This window comes from Sinocyclocheilus rhinocerous, unplaced genomic scaffold (genome assembly GCF_001515625.1).
Source record: "Sinocyclocheilus rhinocerous isolate Xijiao unplaced genomic scaffold, SAMN03320098_v1.1 scaffold1088, whole genome shotgun sequence".
NCBI lineage: Eukaryota > Metazoa > Chordata > Actinopteri > Cypriniformes > Cyprinidae > Sinocyclocheilus > Sinocyclocheilus rhinocerous.
In genome coordinates this window covers 124,073-145,840 of record NW_015662001.1, presented here as the reverse complement: position 1 = coordinate 145,840, position 21,768 = coordinate 124,073, and the positions used below count along the sequence as shown (strand labels likewise).

Genomic DNA, 21,768 nt, shown 5'->3' with positions numbered 1-21,768 from the left:
TGTTGTCTCCTCTGAGGCTGGGAATCTAAATAGTGTTATGTGCTCGTCTGTGCAGCCAAAGGCAGAACAGTTAGCATGTTTTGCTCAAACTTTCGCCATGGCATTAAAACTGGTACACCGTTGTCGCTTGCGAAATCAAGCGCACGCGTGGGTGGAAACTTACAGATTAAGGGGCGGTAATATTATAATGAGATCCCTTTGCAACGTCACTAGGGGAGCGAGTAATAAGTATAATCCTGATTATAGCACTTAAAACCTGGAAAATTCAGATTTTCATGATATGTCACCTTTAAAGCTTCGAAAAGGTTTGTTTCTCTCATCAGCACAGCCTCAAAGTACAACAGTTTATGAGAATAACTTATTTTTACTCCAAACATGAGTTATAGTGTCAATTGAGTTTTGAAATGACTTCTTTCTGTGAACTGATGAGGCTTCTATACAGTATTCTATACAGTGATAAAGGCTATGTTGATTAGCATTGCTTTATAAATAAACATTTACATTTAGTCATTTAGCAGACGCTTTTATCCAAAGCGACTTACAAATGAGGACAATGGAAGCAATCAAAATCAACAAAAGAGCAATGTTATGCAAGTGCTATAACAAGTCTCAGTTAGCTTAACGCAGTAGACGTAGCAAGGTTTTTTTTTCCAATTATATAATAAATAAAAAGAAAATAGATAGAATAGAAAAAGAATAGAGCAAGCTAGTGTTAGAGGCCTTTTTTACTTTTGTTAGTTGTATAATAAATAAAAAGAAAACAAATAGAATATAAAAAGATTAGAAAAGCTAGTGTTAGTTTTTTTTTATTTTTTTATAAAAGGGGTCATATGATGCAATTTCTAATTTTCCTTTCTCTTTGGAGTGTTATAAGCTGTTCCTGCCTACTTTGTTTGGCCTTCCAAAAGAGGACGCAACTAGAAATCAGTGCTTAAGTTGTATTTCCAACACTGTTCCAGAACCGTTCAACCCAAATATTCAGATGTGTGCAGCGCATTTTATAGAGGACTGTTTGCTGATCCTGGTAGAGTAGACTACAGTGCGTCTGTGCACAAAGTCTGTTTCTATAGAGTATAAGTCATTATAATCAGTAATTATGTCCTCACTGGATGCAAAAAATGCCTCGTTTGTTAATGAGTTTTATTGGTTTTGTTTTGTCTCGTCGTGCTGGGACACGGCATCAAAGTATGGTAAGGGGCGTAACATTTCTGTCACACGCTTGAGGTATTCAGCCAATCACAACGCACTGGATAGCTGGCCAATCAGCGTACACCTCGCTTTTCAGAAGTGTGCTCATTATACCACGGTGTCAGACTGTTTTCCTTAATCTTCCTTAAGCGTAAAGGAGCAACTGTATTTAAAATGCTAGAAAAGAGAGAGTCCATAGTTTCTGTTACATCATCAAGTTGTTCTGAGGTTTTGGAAATGCTAGGGAATTGGGATAAATCAGGAAGATTACTTACAAAGCAGTCTTTTGTGGTAGAAGTGATGGTTCTACCATACTTGTAACAAGGATTAGAATTTACAGTTTTAGCTATATGAAGTTTGCACAAGACTAAATAATGATCTGAGATATCATCGCTTGGCTGCATAATTTCAACACCATCAACATCAATTCCATGTGACAGTATTAAATCTAGAGTATGATTTCGACAATGAGTAGGTCCTGAGACGTGTTGTCTAACCCCAATAGAGTTCAGAATGTCTATGAATGCTGATCCCAATGCATCTTTTTCATTATCAACATGGATATTAAAATCACCAACAATTAAAACTTTATCTGCAGCCAGCACTAACTCGGATATAAAATCAGCACATTCTTTAATAAAGTCTGTATGGTGCCCTGGTGGCCTGTATACAGTAGCCAGTACAAACGACACAGGGGATTTATCATTAACACTTGTTTCTCTGGATAATGTTATATGAAGCACCATTACTTCAAACGAGTTATACTTGAAGCCCGCCTTCTGAGAAATACTGAAAACATTGTTATAAATTGAAGCAACACCTCCCCCTTTACCTTTTGGACGCGGCTCATGTTTATAACAGTAATCTTGGGGGGTAGACTCATTTAAAATAATGTAATCATCAGGTTTTAGCCAGGTTTCTGTCAAACAGAGCACATCTAGTTTATGATCAGTGATCATATCATTTACAAAAAGTGCTTTCGTAGAAAGGGACCTGATATTCAATAAGCCAAGCTTTATCATTTGTTTATCCATATTGCATCTGTTTTTTATTTGTTGAACATCAATTAAATTGTTACTCTTAATTTGGTTTGGACGTTTTTTGTATTTTCTAGTTCGGGGAACAGACACAATCTCTATAGTGTGATATCTAGGTGAAAGAGTCTCTATGTGCTGAGAATTAACTGATTTCTGTGACGTGAGGCGGCTAGCAGACGGTCGGTTTAGCCAGTCTGTCTGCTTCCTGACCTGGGCCCCAGTTAGTCAAGTACAAACTCTAAGACTATGTGCCATATTTCTAGAGAGAAGAGCGGCACCACCCCAGGAGGGATGAAGACCATCTCTTTTCAACAGGTCAGGTCTGCCCCAAAAACTCATCCAATTATCTGTGAAACCTATGTTATTCTGTGGGCACCACTTAGACATCCAGCCATTGAGTGACGACAGTCTGCTATTTATCTCGTCACCACGGTAAGCAGGGAGGGGACCAGGGCATATTACAGTGTCTGACATCGTACTTGCAAGTTCACACACCTCTTTAATGTTATTTTTAGTGATCTCCGACTGGCGAAGTCGAACATCATTAGCTCCGTTAGATAACAATCTTACTGAATTTACGTTTAGCATTAGCTAGCACTTTTAAATTTGCCAAGATGTCAGGCGCTCTGGCTCCCGGTAAACATTGGACTATGGTGGCTGGTGTCTCTATTTTCACGTTCCGTACAATAGAATCGCCAATAACTAGAGCACTTTGATCAGGTTTCTCAGTGGGTGTGTCACTGAGTGGGGAGAACCTGTTTAATGTTTTGATCGGAACGGTAGAGCGGTGTTTTGACCCGCGACTATGTCACCCAGTTGCCCTGCTGCGGAGGCATTGTAACCGGAACCGAACAATGTACAGGGCTCCCTGAGCTAGTCGCATCCAAAGCCGTATCTAGAGCCCTCACATTCTTACTGTCCTCAATTAAAGTTTGGATGCGTGTCTCTAATTCTGAAATCTTCTCTGTCAGCCTAACTATTTCCCTGCATTTATCACATGAGAATCCCTCGTCGCCGACAGAGAGAGATAAACTATACATGTGGCAAGCGGTGCAAACAATAATAGCAGGAGAAGAAGCCATTACTCACCGTGATTGATGAATGATTCTTACTTACCACAGTTGTTTGATGAACTTGTGAAAAAAAACCGGAGCGATAGAGAGAGAAAAAAAAAAAAACTTCGGTAAAGGGGTACAGAGCCAGTGGTGGTTTTTGTAGGCAAACATTAATGCCTTGAATTTTATGTGAGCAGCTATTGGTAGCCAGTGCAAATTGATAAACAGAGGTGTGACGTGCATTATTTTCGGCTTATTAAAAATTAATCTTGCTGCCGCGAAGCTGGAAGACCTGCCAAAAGAGCAGTACAATAGTCCAGCCTAGACAGGACAAGAGCTTGAACAAGGAGTTGTAAAGCATGTTCCGAAAGAAAGGGCCTGATCTTAATAATAATTAAAAATAAACATTGAAAAATATCAGCGATGGCTTGAAGAACACAGATAAACCATTTACTGTTGCAGTCGTGTGTTAATTCTCTTCACATTTCAACAGTCAAACATTTCTTTATCAGTTTATTCAGCTCAGAGATAGCTGGATGCCTTTGTGCATATAGGGGATTTCCTAGAAAGTCATTTTATTACTCCTATGAGTCTTGCTTGAGGCCTTTCTGTTCAAGGGCGCCCTCCGGTATCAGTTATGAACGTACCAAATTACATGCGAGTTTAGCGCTGTGTACTTTTAATTTTGAAATAGTTATCGTTAATACTGGTATATCACCACACCCCTAAATTAATACAATAACGATATTTCTTTTTTTTTTTTTCTTCTTTTTTTAATATCATGATTGTCGTCAGTATCGGTATACCATGACACCCATAGTTGGCACCATTTCTCAGTAGGGCTGGAATTATGACATTTTCACTTGGTAATGAAGATTAAAATTATTAAATAAATTACTGGTAATAATATTATATATAATATATAATATAATATTATATAATAATATAGCATTATAACATAATTGCAACTAATTATTTATATAAATGCTTAATGTTATGCTATTTGGCTTTTTTTTTTTTTTTTTAGTTTAAATAATGAGACTATTATAGCAGAACTATAGTAATAGTTAAAGATGTTAATAATATATAATCAAGCTTTGTTTCATAATTTAGAATGAGTTGGGGAAAAAATTCGTTATTAGGTTCATGACGCCACTGATTATTTTTATTATTGTGATATGAGACAAATGAAGAGCACTTTGTGTGTAGTGAGTGGTAGAGCATTCTTGTGAGTTAGTTTTCTCTCTCTCTCTCTCAATAAACTGGTAATAAACTGACGTGTTTGCAAAGCGGTCTAAAATTGATTTGCATTAGTTCGGACTGAACACAATTATTTTCTCAGACAGTATTTTCTAGACAGATTTTTTATTATATAAGGAGAAGAAGATATGAAAAAATCCTTAGCTGGTTCTTGCTGGTACCTGCTTGATCATAACCAGCATGACTTTCTTCTTGAATGTCTGTACCTTATAGTTATAACTGAGTAATCCCCAGAGCTTGTGTAGTAATCATTTAAAGATTTCTATGTGTGATGTACTGTTATTATCTTGCATGACAATTATGATTGCCTGTGGTGAATTTTGTATGCTTTGAATTATTTCTGGCATCTCATCTGTTGTAGTGTTAATTTTGTTAACGAAAACTATGACGAAAAATGTTCGTCAATTAGTTTTTTTCCCCTGACGAAAACGAGACGATGACGAGACGATAATAAGGTCATTAAACGATAACTGAGACTAAATTAACATAAACGGATACGTACTCTGCCCGGCTTTTTGCTTTATGCAGTCTGGGAACCATTCACATGCCCTCTGTCTGTGGATCTGAAAACACCGACATATAGTACTGTACAAGTACTGTAAGCTGGAGTTCAGCGATCTCCATTTGAGGTATTCTGCTTAAATGAAAGTGTCATTCAGCCAGTCTGTGTTCTGTCATGGATCTCGACTATTGTTTGCGATAGTGGTTGCAGATTGTAACGTTACTTACGCAACCTCTGTGCAGCAATAAGTCTTTTTGCCGTTGTTTTAAAAGAGAAACATTAATGTAGGCCTGTCGCAATAATCAATACATCGACTTATCGCACAATATATGTACGTGAACTCAATCATTTTTGGTGACGCAATATATTGCCCGTTATATTTACATAAAAATTAAAGTCATCATGTTTTTTGCATTCCACATGCGCCTGTGTCTTTTGCAGCTTCTAATATTTTGACTTAATTTCCATGATCTAAATATTCTTAAGAATTTAATTTTGTTGTCATTTGAAAGTGTTTAGGCCTTCTTGCTTCTATGCTGTTTGTCACGGTCAGCAACTGGAGTGCCCATGAGCTCCACCAGTGGGCACTCCATCCCTGACTTTTGCCATTCACCCTGGACTACATTCCCCATAATCCTTTGCCGGACTCATCATCTATTGCATCACCTGTCACTCATTAGATCTCATCATCAGTTCACAGCTGTCTCACATTAGAAGGACTTTAAAAGATGCACACACACTCGAACACTTCGCTGGTGATTGTTTAGCCTGTAATGATTCCTAGTTTCTGTGTTCCTGCCCGTGTTTCCTTGTTTTGCCTTGCCTTGCCTTTGTGTATTTTTGATCTTGGACTGTTTATCTGGTTTTTATGATTGTTTTGCGGCCTGCCCTGACCATTGCCTGTTTACGGATTACTCTTTGTCTTTGCCTGGGATATTATCATTTGCTGGTACTGGACCCTGCCTGTCTGACCACGTTTACGAATAAAGCCTGCATTTGGATCCTCAACTCCGTTGTCACGACGCCTCCTTCATTAAACTGTTATATTATGATTATATATGGCATAATATATAATGTGGCATAAAATGGTCTTAAAATGACAATAATATCGTTTATAGCATTTATTTTTGGGGTAATATATCGCACAACAAAAAGTTATCGTGACAGGCCTACATTAATGCAGTTTGGAATTACTATTAGGAATTAGTTATAACATTTGAGAGTAGGTTTTTGTTACACCAGTTTTCATAACGTAGACAGGGCGAGTGTATATCTGAAGTCTATGGTGTTTATAGCCTCTAATTTCCTTCTCTAATTTGAGAAGGAAAATGTTTTTTGTCTTAGATAGGGTTACATTAACTAGTAATTCAATCATAAGAGTAGCACATTGTACAAGACAAAATAATGACAGAGTTTAAGGGACCTATATTTTAGACTTTTTGGAGCCACATGGTTGGTCCTTACCTTTGATGTTACAGTTTGATTAATTAGTGACCCATGATCTAAATGGTGTCCTGCCACAAACCACATGAAGGCAAAACAGTATTAAGAACCAAAAAAGATGTGAACTTTTGTAAATAGAATGGTTGGTGTAAGCTCTTTGCAGAATTTATACATGTAAGAGATTTAAAAAATGAAATGTAATGAAAATATATATATATTTTTATATTTGGTACAGCCCTTCAGATGTTATATAAAATGTTTTCATCCCATAGTTGTCCCTCATCACAGCATGGTGATGGTGATGTGTCAGTAACATTAAACCCTATTGGTGCTTGCATCCTGACACATTACACACAAGAACCAATGAAGTTTGATGTAATTGACGTCATCATTTTTTATTTGTGCTTTGTATACACGAGTTGATTGAAAATTTGATTGGGTGTCAGGAGTCTCAAACACCAGTGTGCCCAAATAATTTAGACTGAACATGTAAGCAGTAATTATCGCCCTGCAGATCCCTGTAGGAATATTTTTTGGGTGTGGTTGGGTCACAGAATTGTTCTGTTATCTAAAATTCTTAACATATTGTTTTGACCTTCTATAGGGTTTAACAATTTGGCAGTACATTATAAAAAGGCAGGTGTTCTGTACTTTCAGGTTCCGTTCCAGACGAGAGACTCTACCGGATGTTCATCAATAACCAGGTGACCATGCTTCGGCCCAGGGAGGATGAAGATGGCTGGTTCAACTTGTTTGTCATCCATCAAAACAGGTTCAGGAACCCTACTGTTTTAAATTCAAATTTTCATCTTTACTACTAACTATTAAACTGTGTGGGCTTAAACTAATTTTTTCCTTCTGATTTCTTGATGTCTTTCCTTATGATTCCTTGATGAAAGTGTTGGTCATGTTTAGTTTCCATCTTTATACGTTTGCGCCAAATGTGGAATGTATTACCTAGAGATCCTCTTGATAAAAGTAATCAAATTATTTTTCAGATATATGCCAATGATTTTTTGGACAGTTGCTAAGTGATCTATATCTTCTAAACCAAGCTTGATGAAACTTGATTCAGAAAAACAACAGGTCTTTCTGAGAATGCAAACAATGACAATCTCTATTCATAGATGCTAGTCAATTTCAAGTCACTCATTATTTGTACACAATACACATTGTTTCAAAGCATCTGTACTCAAATTCAGGATGTTAAAGTCCCCATGATATCAAAATTAACGTTTTTTGGGTGTTAGTATCAATATGTTAGTCTTAAGCAGTGGTGGACGAAGTACACAAATCGAGTACTTGAGTAAAAGTACAGATACGTATAATAAAATATTACTCCAGTAAAAGTAAAAGTACTCCTTTTTCAATTTTACTCGAGTGAAAGTACAAAAGTACTAGATTTTTTATGTACTTAAGTAAAAAAGTACTGATAGATTTATTTTGCAATTTTATATAGTCTACTTAATTTAATTTTATATTAGCACATATTTTTTATAATCCTACTGCTCAAAATACCTGGGATTTTCCCAAAATAACCACTATATGGAGTCAAGATATATTTTTGTTGTTGATATGGACTACGTTGACGAGAGTGATGTAGTAATGTTCACTATGAAGCTTACACTGCGATGTACCTGAGAGAAAACAGATTTGACCATCTGATTTTCACCAGTAAGAAAAAAGTGTTTTAAAGCTTGTTGTTTTGCAGAAGTGTTAGTATCAATATGTTAGTCTTAAGGTTATCTATAAGGCAGTGTGCTCCAAAACAGTGACAAAATTCGCTTTTAGAAGATATAAGCATTCAAAGCTTTTAGTTCGTCACTTCCGCCAAAACGGCTCAACGATTTTTTTGACGTCACATCATACTTCATCTTCTCATCAAATCTTCTGACCAATCAAACGCTCTCTAGAAGCCGAAGCGCCCGCCCCCTACACTAGTTTTGTTCTTGTACTTGTTCACAGTGTAGTATTTCCTGTACAGTGAATGGCGCATAGTGCACAATGTAGGCGATAGGGAACGATTCAGATAGTGTAAATATGTTTTCGATTGAGGCAAATGAGGTCTGGTTTCACGGTGTGTCACGCGAAACGCACAGTCTGATCCGGACTTTGGCTCCGGTCCAGAGACGTGAAATTACGTCACCACATAGAATAATGCTGCATGTTTCAAGGCACTTCAGGGGACCTTTCATTTTTGTAAAACCTTAATGACTAGAGCCGGGTGTACACTGTGCGATTTTTGCTGTCGTACGAGCTTGTACGTGATTTAAAAAAAAACAATTTCCCATTGGGAGAAATCGTTGATGCTCATATGGTCGTGGCTTGCATCGTGTGAGAGGAATTTACGAGCCGAGCGCCTCACAAGTTCCCCATAATTTTTAAACATGCTTAAAAAATTTGGGGAGTCGGCCCAATTTTGACCAGATTACCAAATCATATACAACCACATCACATATGCTAGATCTGTGTTTATTATTATAGCTCAGTGGCTACTAGGAGACCCCTTATTGTGCGGATATACCAACACGCACACAAATCTCTCTAGTTGTTTTTTGTTGAAAGGAATGACTATGCTGTTTTCTGCTGAATGTGCTCCACTGAAGATGCTTCTGAAATGAGTGAGGGTGCTCTAGCATTAATGCACATCTATTTTCACATAGCCTATATTTTGTGCAGTTCATTGCTATGGCGCAAAGAGTGCTCCCTTTATAATCACTAAAAAGCTGTCACTCATCTTAGTTGATCGCGATCTCACAAAGCTCCATTATAATCAATGAAGCTCTCTATACTTCACAAAGAATCTTTTTACATCGTGTCTACACTTTGTACTAATGAGATGATTCGCAAGCAAGCAGAATTCAGCACTGGACAAAACTCCAGTTTCTTGAGCGGTGAGTGGATTCTAACATGAATGGCCATTGCATTCAAGAAATCAACAGATATGTCAGTGATTGGCTACATTGCTCACCACTGCAAAAACACGTTGTAAAGAGAAACTGCAATTCACCAAATAATTTGCACACTCATCTTTTCTTTCTTTTTCTATCCGAAGCAATATAGCAGAAACATTGAAAAGCTCCATATCTCTTGTGTTTAGCACGAAAACTCATGCGATTGCTGCCGGCTCGCAGGGCAGTACGGTCGTGTCGTGTACTAACTGCTTTGACACAATTATCGGGTTAACTGACTCGTAATGTGTGCAATGGCTCACGACCTCCCGAGCTGTAACTTCAAATATAGATGTGCATATAAAGATAATATATCGTTTATGTTCAGATAAAATAAAGCAATGTGTGCAGTCTCTTTAAGAAAAAAAAAAAATCTAAAAATTTATTTTATATTGTCTATTTTTTGCAGGAGTAAGCACGGGGCGACTAACTACATCCCTGAACAGTTTTTGGATGATTTCCTGGATTTGGTGGTGTGGGGTCATGAGCATGAGTGTAAAATTGCTCCAGTCCGTAACGAACAGCAGCTCTTCTATGTCACACAACCTGGCAGCTCCGTCATCACCTCGCTGTCACCAGGAGAAGCGGTCAAAAAGTTAGTGTGCCTGCGCTTATATATCATATGTATGCATACACAGTTCCACTAGGGATACACTGATCATGACTTTCATGGCCAATTCCAATTGCCAGTTTTTATTATTATTACTATTATTTTATTTTATTTTATTTATTTAGTCATTTAGCAGACGCTTTTATCCGTATAATAATGATTCTAACATAACACTAAGCCAAACACCAAAAAAAAAAAAACTACATATATGTGTATGTACAACCACACACATACACATTTATATATATATATATATGCATTTATAGTGAAACAAGTAGTAGGAAAGAGGAGAAATAAAAAGCGATACTTATCCTTTGCCGGTAGAGTCGATGGTCTTTACACTCTTCGGTCTTCACACAACGGCTGCCGGAACGACAACTGCACTAAACACTAATGAGACAAGTAAATACACTTACGAGCTGCTTTTAACTTCCGCTGATAAAGACTGCTTCTCTCAAAGAGTATTTCTTTACACTGTTTTCTGCTGGCGCTTGAACACACTTTCCTTATTTTTTCCACAACAAATGGCCAAGCAAGCGCAGACACTTACAAGATACGCTATACAGAACGAGACCAAACGCGATATCAGCACGTCTCCACACATTAAACAAATAATATTATTATTTTATTTGATTATTATTATTTATTTTTTAACAAATGGGCCGATTTTCAATACCGGTTGCCTTTTTTTTTTACTTTATTCTTTTTTTTTTTTAAGCTTATTCTTTTTTTTTTTTTAGCTTTTTTGTTTGTTTGTTTGTTTATTAAAAAACATATCTGTAGCCATTTGAAATTACTGCCAACCACTGCATTTTAATCAAAATCCAAACAAAGATGCTGCACACATTTAGCTGAGCAGCAGTTTTTTATTTAAGTTTGTGTAATGTCAAGGTTTAAAGCAAAAACAGAATGGTCTGTTTTGTGAAATTGTACTACATAAAACATAGCTGTACACAAAGCAGTGCTGTGCTTTAAACACTATAGGCATTATACGTAGTTAAGACAAAAAAAAACATCAAAACTTTTCTGAAGAAAGACCCTTCAGTTCCCTTCAGTGGTACAGTCATATAAACCCCACTCCCAATTAAATTTTTTGAATTTTCTTTGAATATTTCGACCATCGCTAACAGTGAGCTTGCTTTGCCTGGTGCTGTATTTTCTTTACTCTGCTCTTTGCGTCCGTCTTCAATGTATCCTGTCTCTGGCCTCTGTAATGTTCTGTTAACAGACTTCGTATTATTTCCACACAAATTACATTTTAGCAAATGTTTGTTATGCACTTTGTGTGCAAATCCGGAACCAGTTCCAATTTATGGCTGGTCATATTTAATTTCCTCTGCTATTGAATGATTCTGAATAGTCAGTTGGAGCATAGCATATATTTCCTAATATTCACTGTTGTCCATGGTAATATTGAATATCAGATCAGTTAACCTGAAACTGGCTTTAATTTCATTTCTCAGTTATCGTTTGTAGTGAAAATGCCCTCAAAAGACATTAGTATTAGGGATGTAACGATTAACCGCGAGCCGGTTGAAAATCGATTAAAATATGTGACTATTCAAATCGGTTGAGATGCTAAACAAATCGCGATTTATTTAGGGGTAGGGGTTTATATGAATGCATGTCTGAGGGGAAGTTACTGTCTTTAGAAAAGTTTAGATGTTGTTTTTTCTTTTCATCTGGCCTTGGTATAAAGCATATTAAAGTTCATAAGTGCAGTGCTGCTTTGTTTACAGCGGAAACCAAGGAAACGCTTTAAGCGCCACCTGCTGGCAGAGAGTGAATCTGCATCTCATTCAGCTCGTCCGCTGTTTTCATACAGATATTTTTAATTTATTTGAATGAATTATAGCATTTATTTGAATTAATTATTGATCAATCTATCGAGAGAGAGGTAGAGAGAGATGACAGTTGTGCGTCTCTCTCTACAAACAATGAAGCTGTTTAGTTACTTCGATTTTACCTCGTTGCTGAGGAAGATAATGTAGCGATCTAGTATCTGTGTTTCTGTAATAAGTTTCAATAAGTTTCTGTGTGCGTGCAGTGCAATCTGCAATCTCCGACCTCTCTCACTGTGTTTTTGTGCGAGTGGTGTGTGTGTGTGTGTGTGTGCGCATCAATTAAAACAGCGCATTAATATAGAACGGTGATTAAACTGACTTGGAACTACCTGTGCATTAAACGGTTTTAATGCATACTTGCCAGCCAATCAGAATCGAGTATTCAGACAGACCATGGAATAAATAAAAATTAAGAACAGAGCATTTACTTTTAAACAAAAAATCTGTTTTATTCTAGCTTCAAGCATTCTTTTTTTTATCAACATTTTAATGTTGGTAAGATTTATAAAAAAATCAACATTTTTAGCAAAAAGCTGAGAAAATCAAGTTTTTATCAGATACTACATCTGGATCATATTCAGTAGGATTATCAAAGCAAAGATGCAGTAGATCGCTTCCATCAACACCCCCAAAGCTTGCACAGTCCTTTGTCACTTCCTGGATCGAAATTTCACTCGGTAACATTAGGCAGTTTTCATTTATATGCTGTTTATTTTAGATGATTGCATTGTTTTTCATATGCATATGCATACATGCGAGATCGCTCGTTTCTGCGTCTTCCTCGCATGTGTTTTTGATCGGGAGATTCTAGACTCATTCAGGAGATGCGTAATAGCGCCCCCGAGCGTATAACAGCGAGAATGCTGAAACCCAGGAAATTCCGTGTTTGGCAGGGAAAGAGTTAAGCACTGAACACATATACAATCTTTTCCAGAAAATCACCAGCATTTTAACATTTAGAGATAATTTCTGAACAGGACCTGTTAAGAAATAACAGTAAATATGTTCTGGTAAAGAGTGGTACATACCACAAAGTGCGGTAACATTACCGTTTAATAGTCATTAATCGACATTACAGAATTTACAAATATTTAGTTGCTGATGTGTGAATAGCACAGTATCTTATTTATTTATTTATTTTATGAAGTAAAGAAAAAAATCAAGAATTTGAGAGGCTTGAAACCTATTCAAAATAAAGATAAATGTTTCTGGATTAAGTGTGGATGATACTAACAAAACTATTTTCCGCAAGGTTTTTTTCAAGGTACATTTAAGTGTCTTTCAGAAAAAGGATTACCAAATTATATAATCCATATAATACAGAATGTGCACACCAAAACGTACATGAAAAACATTACAGATTGTAATTTTCTGTTGTACAAAAAAGTTTTGTCAAGTTATGTTTATTACAGACCTTATTTTACTCATGAATTGAAGAACCTCATTATAAATACCCATAGGAAAATCTTGAGGGAACCAGTGACAAATTAGTCTGAAGGTTTTGACACCACGGCTGCAGCACTCTAGACCCGCCTCCTGTCTGCAATCTATCTATTGCCCAACTGCCTTCTACTGGCCAGCCGCCACTGCTTATAGGAATGTGAATATATTTGCACCAGCTGTGCAATTTGGCACTCCAGTCAAGTTCATCTTTGTAAAACGGATATCATTGGCTATGTGTTATTTACGATAAAACATGGCTATGACCGCATCATCGAATAGATCACTATCTTTAATATTTGTATTGTAACCATTTTATAAAAGAAACAAGGTACTCAAGGCGTGTTATATTATGAATACAGTCATGGCTGAAGGGTCAGTCTCCACTTTGCCCTTCAACTTTGACTGTATTCCCTACCCACCTTTCCAGAGAAGGGCTGTGCCTTTACAGTTTATGCTCAGATTCTCTGCTAACAACAAACAAAATATCTGTTTGTTTTTGATTATCATCTCTATTGGGGTCATGCTTACATGCAGTTCTTCATCATCATTAAAGTTTATTATTTGGATGCGTTTTAAAAGCCTTGTCAGTTTAAAATTCTGATATACGTTTTTCTGAACACACATACGAAGCTCTTGCACAGAAAGCCAGCTGTCACAGCATGTTGCAAGTACTAAGAAACTATTTTCTAGCAGAGCAGTCCACACTGGGAGTGAATGCTTCTGCTCACCACTGGCCGAGAGAGTGCAAATATGTTTCCCCCAGTGAACATCCTGCACCAAGTGTTGTGCAAAATCAGGGAAGAGAAGGAGTCAGTGCTGTTGGTTGCGCCAAAATGGCCTACCACACACTTAACCCGTTAAACCCACCAGGGCTGTGCACAGTGGGGTGGCCCGGTGGCTAGAGCCACTGCCCCTTTGCCCTCATTGGCTGAGTTGCTCCTCTCACCACCCCCCACCCTCACCCCAGCTCAAAGCGTTCTGTTACCGCTTCGCTAAAGATCCGCTGATTCCGCGAATCCGCACCGTGTTTTCCCGCCCGCTCCGCAGCATCACTCACAATCTGTGTGCCGCTCTCTGGAGTGGAGACCACAGTTCCCGAAGCTCGTTCATTAACAGGTAGATGCATTACAATCCACATTACGGTCAGTGGATGATTCGCTTTTTTTAATGGTATATCAAAAAGTGTATATTTTTTAAATGTGATTGTTGGTACATTTTACCAGTTTTTACCATACTTTCAAAACAAAAATTAAAATAGGAAAAATATGCAATATGAAAATAATTGAAGACAAAATGTGTTTTACTGAGAAAAAAACAAGATTTGGTTTTTAAAAAGCCTTTTTCCAAAAGGTACATCTGGAAAAAGGGGGGGGGTCGTCTTATAATCAGGGTCGTCTTATATTCGGGCCAATACGGTATCTATGACAAAGGGTTCTAAAAATATGGCTTCTAATAATAAAAAAAAGTGTTCCCATGGCTCAGTTTGACCCGAGTCGAGTCAGTGGGTAAGATGTACCATCTGGGTGTAAATTTACCATCTGGCCAAATCTGATTCAAACCCATGTGAAATAAATAACAATTTAAAAACTAATGTAGTAATTTCCTTTTTCAAACATATTTCAGACATATTTATTTTCATAAAGTTAACTTTAACATAAAAGCAACCAAATGAAGTTTAAATTTCAGTATTTATTTGTTTGCAATATTGTTGAAACAATATGTTGAACACCAAAGTTGTAGTCTTCCTAAAAACAGACTAAACGGAGAGTTTGTTGGTCATTAGTGACTACAGGTGGAAAGATATATCTGATTATAATGTGATGAAAAGCATTTTCTGGTTCTTATCAGAGAAGGATTTGGTGCACTTGTACACTGTCCCTATCAAATAAACTACAAATAATGTATATATGATCAACTAAACCAGTAAAATCACATTAAAACACCAGTTTATAATTCAGAAATTTAACTTAACTACAGTGCCTTATGGTGGGTTAAGTTAAAATGCTGACTTAATTTACCCCACAACATTTGGCTCACTTTGCCCCATAGCTGCCATTTTGGAAAAAAATAGCTACTGTAGCTAACCAGTTCAGGCTAATATTTAGCAAAATGATTTGCATGGTTTTATATGTTGCTAAATCACCTCTATGTATCAAATATTTTTAGGCAATGGATAAATTTGCTTTGATGTAACAACCATTACATCTGTTATGCTAAAATTTTACTTTGACAAGCCAAAAACAGTTTTTAAAGTAAATGGGTGCCTTCCATTCCCCCCATGTGTTTCTCCTTTTCACAGTCTGGCAGAAATTATGGGTGGTTCCAAAATACATGGTCACATGACTGTAAAAGTGTACAGTTGCCAAGAAACAAGGGGTGGGTAAACTTACCCACTGTCTCAACTTACCCCACTCTCCCCTACTTCCATTGAAGATGAGGCAGAAGCAGCCTCAGAGAGTGAGGGAGAGCCCATTCTTATCAAAACATCTACAATAAAGTCTGAAATTATTACAGAGTGTGCTGTCTTCTCTTTTAATTGTATATTTGTATCAACTGGATCATTTGTATTAACAAGCACCCACCCCCCTAGTGCCCCTTTTTTGGTTTGGGCCACTGCCCCTCAAAATGTCTGTGCATGGCCCTGAAACCCACGGACACCGACCCCCCCACTCCTCACGAAAAAATCTAATTACTAAGCAACCACCTAATGGAATAACACAAAATGGGTATCATTTTAAAGCTTGGAAACTCAGCTTCTTGTTGAATGTAATTATTTTAATCATCTCTTAATGAGTGCTGAGTAGTCCCTCTAAAATCTTTATTTAGAGCAGATTCTCCTGATTAAAAAGAGCCCAAACGCACTATAATCTATCATTTATATCTAAAGATATTCCTCATTAATTTATAACACACATAATACAGAGGTGACATGTAGCCTAGCAAAAAACTCTAGCTTTCATGTGCCATTTTCACTCGTAACTTCATGAAACATGCATAGATATTGAAAAATGCCACAACATTATTTTGAGAAAATACTCCAGATTAAAAAGAGTCCAAACTCACCATAATCCATTGATGAGATCCAAAGATATTCCTCATAGAGCTATAACACATAAAACCAGACAGGCGCAAGTGAGGCGCAGCAAAAAAAAAAAAAAAAAAAACTGTACCTTTCACGTGGCATTTTCATTCGTAACTTCATGAAACATGCTGATCAACACAAAATAGGTGTCATTTGAAAGCTTAGAGTCTGAACTTTACAATGCATGTGGCCACTTTGATTAACTCTTAAGTAGTGCTGTTATTTGCTGATTTAAAAAAAAATGTTTTCATAATTTATATGAAATTATAAAGTCATGTCATATGTCATTTGAAAGGTCTCAGGAAAGAGTAGAATAAAACAAGCATAATTGTTTGGGTTTGACTAAACTTGAACGAGGCATTACTTCTGTGTATGTCACTCAGAAAACAACAATTTCAAAACTGTCAAGGGCTAAGAAAAAGGCTACCTTGGTTCCAAATGCCGTAACTCTTGATTACTTCATGGTATCACAACAATTAATTTCACAATTTAATTCACTTACAGCTGACACGTGGGAGAATTTTTTTCCTACCTTATTTCTTTCCTGAGATATTGAATGTCAAATAAGAAAGATATGAAAAATTTCCCTTGAGCAAACTAAATTTTCTGACGTTTTATCACCTATTTCTCAGCATGAGAATGTCCAAATGTAAAGAATTTTCCCCCCTAAAAATAAAGAAAGATTTCTATCAAATGATACCTACCTTTTGACTCTCCTTCCTACAGTTTTGGAGTTATGAGTCGTTTTTGTGTATGCCACTCAGAAAACAAAAGATTTTAAAATGCCTTCAGGGTGTCAAGGGCTAAACAAAAAGGCTTATTTTGTTCCAAAATGCTGTAACTTTTGATTACTTCCTGATATCACCACAAAATGTAATTCACCTACAGCTCACATGTTGGGGAATATCACCAAAAAATAATTTTCCCCTACCTTAATTCTTTCCTCAGATATTCAGTGTCAAATAAGACAGATATGTACATTTTCCCTTGAGTACACAAATTTTTCTTGCATTATTATCAGCTATTTCTCAGCAGGAGAATGTCCAAATGTAAAGAATTGTTTTTTTCTTCCTAAAACTACAGAAAGTTTCCTATCAAACGATACCTACGGTACCTTTTGACTCCTTGCTACAGTTTTGGAGTTATGAGTCATTATTTTTGTGCATGTCACTCAGAAAAAAACAACACCTTCAGGGAGGCAAAAATGCCTTCAGGGCTTAAAGGGTTAAAGCAACAAGAAGTCACAGCATGCAGCGCTTCACATTGTAAAGTTCAAAGCACAAAGTGAAGAGATTTTGATGAGTAGTGTATCATATCAATGCAACAGTTTATTGAACCTTTTTTTAAATAATTTTAAATTTCAGTTACTGTGCACGTGAAGAACAATTCTTTATCTGTTGTGGTCTAACAGACACCCAATAGCTAATAATATCATTTAGAAACAGCAGTAAACTCCAGCAAGACCATAGACCTATATCTACTAATAAAGTGTAAAAATGGTAACATTGAATGATCTCGTCATATACACATTCCCCATAGTGTCAGCTAGCTGTACGCAAAGTCGAGAGACCATTTCGAAAGGAAATGTCTCTAGTTACTGAATGTAAACTTGGTTCCCTGAGAGGGGAACAAGACTATACATTCATGCCATGTTGCTTTTGCTCAGGTCTTTCATAAGCTCTCGTATTTGGTAGAAAGATTCTGAGGTATGTTGCTCAGCACTGTTTATATAGGGCACGTTCCCACCCCCTTTTTGTGTGCCTGAGTGCCATTGGCCATTGCGATGAGCAAATAAGGCTTCAGTATTTTGAGAGAAAGTGAAAGTATCAGCTAGCTGTATTTAACGTCTCGTTCCCCTCTCAGGGATCCAATTTTATGTTCAGTGACCGGAGAAGATACTTGACATTCATCCCTTTTCTTGAAAAATGGTTTAAAGGCTGAAATGTGAAGTTTATCATTTTATAAAACATTTTGTATTTGTGAAAATCTGTATCTGAACTGTAAATCATGTTTTTGTTTTTTTATAGTAATTTTATGATTTCATATGTTATCCTGTCTACACCTTGTTGAATCCAGTGTAGACAGCTTCTAGCTGTTGTGGCCGGACACAACTGTGACTGTGTAAATACAGTGTTAATCTCTATTGTTTTGTTGCTCAAGTAATCCTGTGTTATTTGCTCACCTCCTACTACAATTGTGAGGCAATAATGTAGAAGTAGGCATTGATCTTCTACATGGATGGTGTTTCATCACACTGACATCATACTGAGACCAATATAAATTTAACCATTTTGGCAGCTTGGTTTCAATAAAGGCTGTTTTTATACTAAGGAAGTTTTGAGTTCTGACACTTACAGGATGTTTTTATAGCATAAAATTTGATTTCTCAATTCATGGCTCCTTTTTAATGGTGTTTTATTGTTTCTTTGTAGAGCTTGACAGAATTAATGAATGAATGCCTTAAAATGTATTTTAATGTGTAAGTTTAAGGATAATGGAATAATGTTTTGTTGTTGTTTTGTATCTGGGTATTCCACAGGCACATTGGGTTATTGAGAGTGAAAGGTAAAAAAATGAATCTTCAGAAAATTCCTCTACAGACCATCAGGCAGTTCTTCATTCAGGATGTGACACTCTCAGAGCACCCTGACCTTTTCAGACCAGAGCAACCCAATGTCATGCTCAAAGTCATGGCTTTCTGCCAGGAGAAGGTACAGATGCATACAGACATGTAATGCAATTAAACATGCTAGATGTTATTAAGAACTGGTAATGACTGGACAAATTAAGTTACTCAAGACAAACTTTTATGCTTTCTTGACAAAGCATAAAACTTTATCATCAGGACATCAGAAGATGTCCTTGTTCTGGCTGGTTGCTAGGGGTTTTCCGCTGATAGGTAGGATTTTATGTCAGGTTACTAGTGCACTGATCACTTAGAAATTTTCATATTTTAGAAGCAGTTACTACTAATTTCATCAATCCTATTGGTCTATGGATTAAATATGTTATAAAAATATTTAACTATATTTTAACACTTTGGAGCAGAATCACTTTTGCAGATTTGCCTCCTTTGGACCAAAAAAACCCCAACTTTTTAGATTGAACAAGAAACAAAAATCAACAGTTTTATCTACAGAACTCAAGAAGTGGGAAATTCAAAGCAAGTGGCAATCAGAATGAATGCTTATTCTGCATGAAATGGAAATTGCAGTTTTCTTTTCTTGTGACGTTAATCTGAGTGAAAAGGCTTCTCAAACGAGGTAAAATATAGGGCGGGACCAATGTCCATCAGGAATTGATTGGCTCATTGTGGTTTGCTGATTGCTGCAGTTTAATGTGAATGACAGGTTGCTGAAAAGTATGAGCTAGTACATGTTGATTAGATGTTGGTGAGTTACTGCGGTACGTAGTAAGAGTAGACTACTGTTTTGATGGAGTTGGTAAAATCATTCATTGAGGTATAATGATTGTAAAGGTTCAGGAAAAAGTTCACACAGGAATAACTGGACATTCCTATTTTGTTCCTTCGTTCTTTTAGGTTGAAGAGATGCTTGAAGAGGCAGAGAGACAGAGACTTGGAAATCCTCTAACTCCTGAGAAACCTCTCATCAGACTACGAGTGTGTACACCTCTCTTTGCCTGGATTTACTATTTGTTTCTCATTTGAAGAAATACTGGGTGAAATACAACTAATACATCTTTCTCTTTCATGTGCCTCTCTCTCCCCAGGTAGATTATAGTGGGGGTTTTGAAGTTTTTAACACTATGCGCTTTAGTCAGAAATTTGTAGATCAAGTGGCAAATCCCAAAGACATCCTGCATTTCATCAGACACAGAGAGTCCAAAGACAACATTAAAGGCAAGTCACACACATCTACTTAAGCAATAAAGCATGAGAGGCTTTAATATTATCAATATTGTTACGCGCATTGAGCTCCTTCAGCTGAGTATTTTCACAGTACATATAGCACAGCCTCAAGTGTCTTTTTGTTTTTATAAAATGGTTGGTGCTTAACATTAAGAATACAGTTTTTCATTAATACTTTAAAGCAAATTACTAAATGCCACCTTTCCATTAGAAGATACTGTATTTTCCTGACATTTAAATAAGATGAATAGTTTATCTCTATTGGGACTACACAGTAATATGCACAGTAACTACAGTGGCAAGAAATCCACTGTAATTGGTAGGGGTGGGGGAAAAAATCGATACAGCATAGTATCGCGATATAAAGCAAAGTCCGCTCAAATAACGCGCTGACAGGAAATTTCTATGCAGTATAGGCCTACTTGTTCCGGTTTGCAGTAGCGCTACTGTGCTGTAACATGGTGTAGGCTAGTTCAAATGTACTGGGAAACGCTGGTAAAATGATGCTACCTTCAGTGACACTATCCGTTTTGGCCCAGAATTTTCATTTCGGTGCATCCCTAGATGTAAGACTAAATGTTTTATTTTATTTTATTTAAATTTTACAGTAATTTACTTTAAAATGCCCCAATTGATGAAGGGTCTGCAAAACTTTTTAGTGCAATTTCAAGTTGCACTGTTCAAAATACCTGTAGTAGCACAGCAGTGCATACCTGTTTACATTTAATTAAGGTGGACTAGATTAGACTGTAATACAAATAGCTGAGTTTGCCAGGTGCATACAACATTTATGACAGGTATTCATGAAAGTGTTGGTCAGTTTGTCTGCTTGACAATTCCATTTTGCACTGCAACAATAAAACTGAAGTGAGATAAACAAACTGAGAAATGTTTCTTTTTAGCAGATGTTGTCAAAGTTTTCCTTTGGGGACATAATTTGAAGTTGGTAATAAGTAGGTAATAAATTGCAATATGTCGCAGAATATCGCAATATATTTAAAATCACAATAATATTGTATCCGTGACACAAGTATCGTGCTAATATCGTATCGTGAGGCCTCTGGTGATTCCCACCCCTAGTAATTGGTTTGTTTTCTGTATTTATTTATTTATTCTGTTATGTTTCACTTTTTTTTTTATTAAGTTAATGAGTCCTTGTTTGTTCTGAGCAGTGAAACTATCCACTCTTCTTCTGAAAAACCCTCCAGGTCCTGTACATTCTTTTCATTTTTTGCATATTTGAACCTTTTACAACAGGGTAAACGTACTCGGTTACTAACGTAACGTCAGTTCCCTGAGATACGGGAACGAGTACTGCGTCTTGCTTAAGACACTATGGGGAAAACTCCTTTTTCTCCGAATACCGATGCTTTTCAATAACACAGTGTAACTGCACAGCCATTGGTTCATGCAGTGTATTAAAAACAAACTAATGGCTCTGCAGCGGAGCTGCACGAGCCTGTGGCGACACAGCCCGCCAGA

At 36.8% G+C, this 21,768-nt stretch overlaps 1 protein-coding gene across 1 annotated transcript in view; it reads left to right on the top strand.

Moving 5' to 3' along the window:
• LOC107727241 (double-strand break repair protein MRE11A-like) overlaps positions 1 to 21,768 on the top strand; it is a 142,636-nt gene that overhangs the window by 39,440 nt on the left and 81,428 nt on the right. Inside the window, exons 6-10 of the mRNA XM_016537046.1 lie at positions 7,143 to 7,257; positions 9,846 to 10,031; positions 18,955 to 19,126; positions 19,957 to 20,037; positions 20,148 to 20,277. Coding sequence (XP_016392532.1) covers positions 7,143 to 7,257; positions 9,846 to 10,031; positions 18,955 to 19,126; positions 19,957 to 20,037; positions 20,148 to 20,277 — 684 coding nt within the window. The remainder of the gene's footprint in view (positions 1 to 7,142; positions 7,258 to 9,845; positions 10,032 to 18,954; positions 19,127 to 19,956; positions 20,038 to 20,147; positions 20,278 to 21,768) is intronic.